We start from the raw sequence: 9241 nt of genomic DNA on the forward strand, positions 1-9241 counted from the left end.
TTTGCAAACGTCATTGGAGACTCCATCCCAACCCACCAAAAGCTATAAATTCCATCCCTCCCCTCTCCATCCCTCACAGTCGACCATCGTTTCTTCTTTTTGGGATTGTTCTTCAAGTATTTCTATCTTTTCTAAGTTTTTTTCCCTCTAATGGCAGATGAAGTTATTCTCTTAGGTTTCTGGGCGAGCCCATTTGGGATGAGACCGAAAGTCGCCTTGGCCGAGAAAGGGGTCGCTTACGAATACAGAGAGGAAAATGTCCGTGATAAAAGTCCCCTACTATTGAACTCGAATCCAATCCATAAGACAATCCCTGTCCTCATTCATAAGCAAAAGCCAATCTGTGAATCTCTCAATATAGTTGAGTACATCGACGAAGTCTGGAAGGGAAAATCTCCTTTAATGCCCCAAGCACCTTATGAACGGGCCAGAGCAAGGTTCTGGGCCGATTTCATTGACAAGAAGGTTAGTTTTAGGAAGAAAAAAGGGAAATGATTTCACCAAAAACATTTTTTGATATATGGGCGCACCTAGCTTGTCTTTTAGTATTTAAAGAGCTTTATAATGGTTATTATGCTTTCCAAAAGGCACTTACAAGCCAATTAAATACTAAACGACGAGATAGGAGCGCGCATGTATCAAAATATGGTTGTGCTGAAATCATCTCCCTAAAAAATAATCCTTTTTTTTTTTCAAATTACATATCAGAATTCATGTATAAACTAGTTGTGAACTCCAAAAGTTTTAGGAAATGATAGATGCACCCCTTTTCATCGCTTGGGACACCCAGCTGCATTGTACGTGGCAATCAGGTCGATCACTTCGTTCCTTAAATGTGGAGTACATCAGCCCCTTTGCACTCTTAGTACACTGTAGCCGGGTGTCCCAAGTAATGAAAAGGGGCGCATTTATCATTTCCCAAGCTTAAGATGTTAGGGTTGGTGTTAGTCGATCATTTATACTTAACACTCCCCCTTACGTGTGCCCTCTTTTTTGAGTTGGTAGTACATATGGATTTTTAATATGAAGGAGTTCCTGGGTTTTGAGCCCAAGACCCGCCCTAGCTCTAATACCATGTGAAACAACTAATTACTCCAAAAGATTAAGCTGTTAGAGTTGGTGTTATTTCATCATTTATACTTCAACACTGCAAAATGCGACATTTGCATTTTGTTTTACACAGGTAATTGAGTATGGGATTGGGATATGGACAAACAAAGGAGAGGCTCAAGAGGAAGCTAAGAATGGATTTATAGAGTGCTTGAAGCTGTTGGAAGAAGAGCTCGGAGAGAAGCCGTATTTTGGTGGCGATACCTTTGGCTTCTTAGACGTTGCATTCATCCCCTTATCTTGCTGGTTTTACACGTACGAGACATGCGGGAATTTCAGTATAGAGAAGGAGTGCCGTAAGTTGATGGGTTGGGTGAAGAGGTGCATGGAGAAGGAGAGTGTCTCCATGACACTTCCAGATCCCCACAAGGCTTATGAGTTTTTGGGCACATTAAAGAAGTGGCGAGGAATCGAGTAGAGTTATGGATGTGTAGCAGTAGAGTTTTGGATGTGTTGCTCTTTTTTGTTTTCTTAGTTTTCATGGTTTTTTGTAATAAAGCCTTTGGAGCTTGGGATTTGGAAATGAGATGCTGTTATCATCAATAAAACTAATTATACTTTGGCTTTTTTCTCTCCCATTTTATTTACAGAAATGATATCAGCACAACCATGTTTTAATAATTGCTCAGACCGGGCTTGTCTTTTCTTTTTAATTGCCTTTTGAGAGCTTTTTGGGAACTGTAAAAAGCATTTGACAGCTCCTTAATTACTAGAAGACATGATGCATTGGTGGATATATCAAAACATGGTTGTGCTGATATCATTTCCCTTTATTTAAGGAGCTGGAAAGAGTTTGTTTGATTGTTTGGGTTTTTTTTTGGGGCGGTGATAAATTCACCCCCTTCTATGATGAAATCACCCCATATTTTTCAAAACGGACTGTACAGCCCACACCATAGGGTGATTCAAACCGTGCATTTGATGAGCCACAATGTAAATAGGCTATGCCCCAAAAATCATTTCCATAGGATGATCCCAATAGTCCGATCTATAGAAGTTTCCATAATGTGATTCCCTTTTTAGATCAGATGGTTAGATTCATCCTATGGAAATGGTTTTTTAGGGCACAACCTATTTCCGTTGTGGCCCATCAAATGGGCTATCTAGATCATCCATTTTGAAAAATATGGGGTGAATTCATCATAAAAGGGGTGAATTTTTCATTGCACTTTTTTGGGTAAAATGATCAAAGTAGATCAATTTAAAAAAAAATCTCTCGTCTTGTGGCGTATGAGAAAAAGACCAAAAAGCCCCTTTTATATCCATTTTCAATTCTCTCCCTGTTTCTTTTTTTTTTTTTTTTTTGGGCTGCACATTTGGATGCCCCACCCCCCCCCCCCCCCACCCCCCCCCCCCCCCCCCCGTCTCGCGCACCGCAATTGTCATTTTCCCTGTTGATCGCTTTCACATTAACAAAAATCTTATTTTCTGTCGGATCCTGAAATGAGATTGGGGGTTTGGGTGGGGTGGGGGTTTGTGGTGTTAGGTAAGCTAGGATTGATCCTCCCACGTCAAGGTTGAAAAACAGAGGCCTGACCAAATGAGCTAGAGGCTCAATCCCATCTCTCCGTCTTCCTTCCTTATCTCTACTCTTTTAATTCTTTTTGTTCTTCGGTTGTTCTTATCGGAGGTACCCGTTCACCTTTCACATTTTGCAGTCTTTGTTTTCATCATATAGGTTATTGATTGACGTTCTCATCCATATGAGCAGAGGTAGGTCACAAATATTCCAGTAACCTCATAGCCCATGATACTGGTGGGGTTTCCACGTGGAAGCAACCACATCTGATAAGTGAAATAATGTGGACGGGCTAATAAGGATTTGGGCACCCTCCCTTAACGGCTAGCTTTTAAGGGTGAGTTCTGATAATATTTGAAGAGAACATTTTCTATTAATTCTTGGATAGATTACAATCAAGCCTGATGAGTGTTCATATAGAACACTCAAGAAGATAAATATAGAAAGAGATATGCAAGATTTGTCAAGATAATGCTAATCTAATCTAATTACTTAATATAGCCTTCATACCTAATCAAATCAACAACCAGATCTAATCTAATCAAAGATTTGATATACCCTAACATGTCCCCTCAAACTTATGCGGATAGAAAAATCTATATATGTTTGATTACAATAAGATTTCCCAATATGAAATTAAAATTTTCCACTAGAATTCCCATCCTTTGATTCCTTTGATTTGAAAGGCACTACAAAATTTGACGTTGAATACCTCCGATTTTGTTGCCGAATGTCAGCTGATGATGATGACTCATGTTGATTGCCGAAGGTGCCACTTTTTGGATGTGTCACAAAGAGCCTCAGTGGGCTGAATCGGACTCAAGCCTTGATGGCACGAGTTATTATAGTCTGGTTTTGGAATACCTTACCTCATAACAGTGGGTCACTATCGACCAAAGCCTCGATGGGCAAAAGGAAGCCTCAACGAGCAAGACATCATGGGACGATTTTTGTGACGATCCTCATGGAATCAGAAACTACTTAGGCACGAAACTTAAGAAATCGTGGCCCCTCAACTGAGTAGAACTACTATTTCAAGCACGCACCTTGAAGAGATACATCAACTGGAATAAACCAAAGATAAGAAATGATTGAAGATAGAAAAAGGAGAAATTGAGAGAAAAAGAAAAAATTGGAGAGAGCGCGACATTAGCAGCCGTTAACGATAATACAAAACTTTGAAACATGGGACATAGCATGAAAGGGTGCATATATCAAATTTGTGGGACAATGTAAAGGGGTGCAAAGGAGATTCTAAAAGGATGAGTGCAAATATCAAAATTTGGGAATAGAAATCTGGGTAAAGACAAAGAAGGGGTGTAAGAGCTAATTACCAATGTCTTGAAGATGGAAAAGAGGGGTGTAGAGATCAAGATATGATTCCTATTTGGTTAAAAACGAAGAGGGGTGTGTGGAGAATGAAAAGAGGGAGTGCTACCCATAACAAACTCACACAAATCTAAACTAATTTATTCAACCCAGGTTGGCCATCTAGGTACGTAACACACTATCAAAATGAAGAGCAGAACACTGAAGGGCACTAAGGTAATCTTGAAACAGAGATTGTTACACTATGAGATTTTGTTTATGTAGTCCACCTATTAAAATTCCCACCAAATCACAACACCATATTGAACTCAATTCAAATATACACCTTCACCTTCATAATCCACAACTTTACCCAATGGGCCATCACCAGCCACAAAAACCATAAAAAAAAACATCAACAGTGATAAATATATAGATCATGTTGCAAAAGAAAGACTTAAAATATCATCAGCAAAATAAAGACTTAAAAACAAAAACTCGTATTTTCTCCGATAAAAATAAAGAGACATGGTGATACAATTTGAGAAAATCCACTCGTATGCACATACGTTTTGGAGTCATGCCCACGAGCCAAGGCATCCCTTGGCTTGTTATTTTCTCCATTGATGTGCCATTCATCCATTTAATGCTTCCTGACTATTCAATGCTCTTGAGAAAATAATGGAAATCAAGGGCAAGACAACTTGATAAAAAAGAACCACAATCCCATGCACGGGCTAAATTACATAGAAGGAAACAAAAAGAAGAACAACTATCCCATGCCCAAGTTAAATAAGGTTTATAAATTTCTGCCAAAAACCATTGACAAACGGTGAACAGTGGAACTTGCGGAAACTGTCTGCAATAAACGAGACCGTTAGTCATACCTCCCCTAATTTAAGAGTTAGAAAACAGAAAACCTAAGAAAACCCTTTCAAGCAACTCATCAAACATCGAGAGTAAACAAATATCCTCTTGTAAAACAAATGAGGCAAAAAGGAATCTTAAACCCGACACATCTCTTAAGGCAATGAATAGTTAAACCTAACACATATCTTTCAAACAATTCATCAAACACCCAAGCTACAACTAAAAAAAGGGATTTTATTGAAAAAATATAAAATTTTAGTATGAAAAATACATAGCCATAATTAGCATTTCGGTAGTTATCAAAAATAATTTTAGTTAGAGGGCTGGTAGAAAAAAGGGGAACCCATTTTACTTAAAAAAACTGGTTCATAAGGGTGTTGTCACATGCAAAAGGACAAGCCAATTAAGTCAAATATGGTGTCTAATAGAATTACTAAAATATTCCTTTCCCCAAGAGTATATTTTCTGCATAATATCTAGCAACATTTACTTATTTAGCAACATTTACTTGCAGACCGTCGACAAATCCCAACTTGAGTCTCTCCGCCTCATAACAGTGGGTCACTATCGACCAAAGCCTCGATAGGCAAAAGGAAGCCTCAACGAACAAGACATCATTGGACGATTTTTGTGACGATCCTCATGGAATCAGAAACTACTTAGGCACGAACCTTAAGAAATCGTAGCCCCTCAACTGAGTAGAGCTACTATTTCAGGCACGCACCTTGAAGAGATACATCAACCGGAATAAACCAAAGATAAGAAATGATTGAAGATAGAAAAGGAGAAAAGGAGAAATTGAGAGAAAAAGGAAAAAGTGGAGAGAGCGCAACATTAGCAGCCGTTAACGATAATACAAAACTTTGAAACATGGGACATAGCATGAAAGGGTGCATATATCAAATTTGCGGGACAATGTAAAGGGGTGCAAAGGAGATTCTAAAAGGATGAGTGCAAATATCAAAATTTGGGAATGGAAATCTGGGTAAAGACAAAGAAGGGGTGTAAGAGCTAATTACCAATGTCTTGAAGATGGAAAAGAGGGGTGTAGAGATCAAGATATGATTCCTATTTGGTTAAAAACGAAGAGGGGTGTGTGGAGAATGAAAAGAGGGAGTGCTACCCATAACAAACTCACACAAATCTAAACTAATTTATTCAACCCAGGTTGGCCATCTAGGTACGTAACACACTATCAAAATGAAGAGCAGAACACTGAAGGGCACTAAGGTTATCTTGAAACAGAGATTGTTACACTATGAGATTTTGTTTATGTAGTCCACCTATTAAAATTCCCACCAAATCACAACACCATATTGAACTCAATTCAAATATACACCTTCACCTTCATAATCCACAACTTCACCCAAAGGGGCCATCACCAGCCACAAAAACCATAAAAAAAAAGAACCACAATCCCATTCCCAAGTTAAATAAAGTTTATAAAATTCTGCCAAAAGCCATTGACAAACGGTGAACAGTGGAACTTGCGGAAACTGTCTGCAACACACGAGACCGTTAGTCAACTATCCCCTAATTTAAGAGTTAGAAAACAGAAAACCTAAGAAAACCCTTTCAAGCAATTCATCAAACACCGGGAGTAAACAAATATCCTCTTGTAAAACAAATGAGGCAAAAAGGAATCTTAACACCCAAATGAAAAGTTAAACCTAACACATATCTTTCAAACAATTCATCAAACACCCAAGCTACAACTAAAAAAGGGGATTTTATTGAAAAAATATAAAAATTTAGTATAAAAAATACATAGCCATAATTAGCATTTCGGTAGTTATCAAAAATAATTTTAGTTAGAGGGCTGGTAGAAAAAAGGGGAACCCATTTTACTTAAAAAACTGGTGTTGTCACATGCAAGAGGACAAGCCAATTAAGTCAAATATGGTGTCTAATAGAATTACTAAAATATTCCTTTCCCCAAGAGTATATTTTCTGCATAATATCTAGCAACATTTACTTATTTAGCAACATTTACTTGCAGACCGTCGACAAATCCCAACTTGAGTCTCTCCGCCTCTCCAATGCCATAAGCTGACTAAAAAAAAGACAAATGTGATCTTAGGTGACGTCTAATATGCTTATGGTACTTATTTGTTAACCCTTGATGTAGACAATTTTTTTACTTCATTTTCTAATATGTTAAGCATATAGGAGGCTATTTCAGCTCGGGGTGACCAAGGACCTCACCCGAAATCAGCCCATTCAAATGGGTTTTCTATCTGCAACATGTTTTATAGATTGATGGGTAATTAAGAACCAGGAAACCAAATTCCACTTGTCTTTCTAAAGAGTTTTTATATGGTGTGTGGCTGTAAGGTCCACTATTTTTTGAAAAAAAGTACGGTGGGGCCCACTTCATACGATGATCCAAGCCACTCATTTGTTTGTTGGGCCACAATGTGAATAGGTTGTGCCTAGAAAATCATTTCTACTTAAAAATCCTTTCATAGCTCTCCATCTCTCTCTTTTCGTTGCGTGGACTGCGCCTCTTGTGATCGGGTTTTAAATATTCTAAGTAAACGTCATTGGAGAGTTGTGAGACATGCAGTGACATCTCTTTTATAGTTAAAAAAAAGGAAGGAACTCGATGTAATCTCCCCAAAACCTAAAAATTTTATCCCTCCCCTTTGTAACTCTCAATCGCTCACATTCCACCATCTTTTCTTCCTCTCGCGATTGTTCTTCTTCGAGTATTTGTATCCTTTCTAAGTTTTTTTTTTTTTCCTTCTAATGGCGGACGAAGTCATTCTCTTAGGTTTCTGGCCTAGCCCATTTGGGATGAGAACGAGAGTCGCCTTGGCCGAGAAAGGGGTTGTCTACGAATACAAGGAAGAAGATCTCCAAGATAAGAGTCCCCTTCTCCTTAAATCAAATCCCATCCATAAGGAAATTCCTGTTCTCAACCATAACGGAAAGCCCATATGCGAATCTCTCATCATCGTTCAATACATCGATGAGGTTTGGAACGACAAATCCCCTCTGTTGCCTAAATATTCTTACGAACGTGCTCATGCTAGATTCTGGGCCGATTTCGCTGACAAAAAGGTGGGTTTTTGTCTCTTTTTTATTTCAGAAAGGATAATTCTCTCTTTTATCAAAACATACACAGAAACTTGTTATATGATCTATCTCTAGCATAGTGGTAACCGCTTCAATAATATATTCCTAGGTATTTCTTTGTAGGTTTCATTTGAGATGGTTTTTAATTGCATTGAATAGGTGTGTTAATAATGGGCTTAATATATGTTATACGCTCGCTAGATTATGGAAGAATTGAGAACCGATTCGGAAAGCACAACTGATTATTGGACTCAAAATTAAATTAAATTAAATTTTTAGCCCAATAATCAATTGTGGACCCGCTATTGGTTCTCAAAATCCAAAACGAATAGAACCAAAATGTAATTTTGAATCAGTTTTGGTTGCACAATCGGTTCTCAAAATCCCAAACAAAGAGGGCCTTAATTTTGAGTCGATAATCAGTTTTGGACTCACAATGATTTCTCAAAATCCAGAACAAACAGAGCCTTATCACTAATCAATTTTGGGCACAATCCGCATCGCACCCGAGCCTAACAGTTGGAACACACTTAGGCATGATCCTATGGCCTAGATCCCACGCTTAAGTCCAAAAATCACTTACATGTTGACGGTTTTAAAAGATGTATTCCAAGTGATTCATAGTTATATTTTCACCTCCTATCAACTTAGAAGAAGTGAGAAATTTTGATTAAAAAAACGTGTTGTTACATGAAACTGTGGCATTAACGTTTACTTTTCCACAGATATCTGATTATGGGTCGAGAATTTTGTGGAAGAAAGGAGAGGAACAAGAGGAAGGTAAGAAGGGATTTTTAGATTGCTTAAAGCTGTTGGAAGGGGAGCTCGGAGAGAAGCCTTATTTCGGAGGCGAATCCTTGGGATTAGTCGACGTGGCCTTCCTCCCCTTTTCCTGCTGGTTTTACTCATTCGAGACGTGTGGGAATTTCAGTGTAGAGAAGGAATGCCCTAAGATTATTGCATGGGTGGAGAGGTGTAAGGAGAAGGAGAGTGTCTCAAAGTCCCTTCAAGACCCCCAAAAGATCTATGAGTATGTGGCCGTGTTAAAGAAGAGATTTGGAGTTGAGTAAGAGAGGGAAATGTATGCATTTACCACAACGGTCTATGGCGTATGTAGTAGAAATAAGGATATGTTGTTCTTTGTCCTTTTTGGGGTTTGAATGGTTTTGGGTAATAAACCTTTTGAAGATCTGAATTTTGGCGTTGAGATGTGGCCATTATCTTCTCTAAAAAGTACTGATGTTATTTATGACTTTCTGTTTTGTTTCTTCTTCTTCTTTTTTCCTCTCAGTTTGTCTGTCCCTGTAGGAAAGGAAAGGAAGATCACGATAATAAATGATAGAAAGATTGCAATAA

The 9241-nt window shown here is 38.3% G+C and overlaps 2 protein-coding genes across 2 annotated transcripts; both read left to right on the plus strand.

Annotated features, from left to right (window-relative positions):
- The first annotated feature begins 88 nt into the window (after positions 1–88).
- On the plus strand, positions 89–1682 carry LOC143882646 (putative glutathione S-transferase parA). Its single transcript, XM_077386107.1, has 2 exons — positions 89–465; positions 1184–1682. The coding sequence occupies exons 1-2, from the start codon at positions 151–153 to the stop codon at positions 1526–1528; spliced, it is 660 nt and encodes a 219-aa protein (XP_077242222.1). The 5' UTR covers positions 89–150; the 3' UTR covers positions 1529–1682.
- Positions 1683–7306: 5624 nt separating this feature from the next.
- Positions 7307–9241, plus strand: LOC143882647 (putative glutathione S-transferase). Its single transcript, XM_077386108.1, has 2 exons — positions 7307–7870; positions 8611–9241. Exons 1-2 carry the CDS (start codon positions 7556–7558, stop codon positions 8953–8955), a joined length of 660 nt encoding a protein of 219 aa, XP_077242223.1. The 5' UTR covers positions 7307–7555; the 3' UTR covers positions 8956–9241.

This window comes from Tasmannia lanceolata, unplaced genomic scaffold (genome assembly GCF_043159265.1).
Source record: "Tasmannia lanceolata isolate RefF3 unplaced genomic scaffold, GAP_Taslan_0.1 ptg000008l, whole genome shotgun sequence".
Taxonomy (NCBI): domain Eukaryota; kingdom Viridiplantae; phylum Streptophyta; class Magnoliopsida; order Canellales; family Winteraceae; genus Tasmannia; species Tasmannia lanceolata.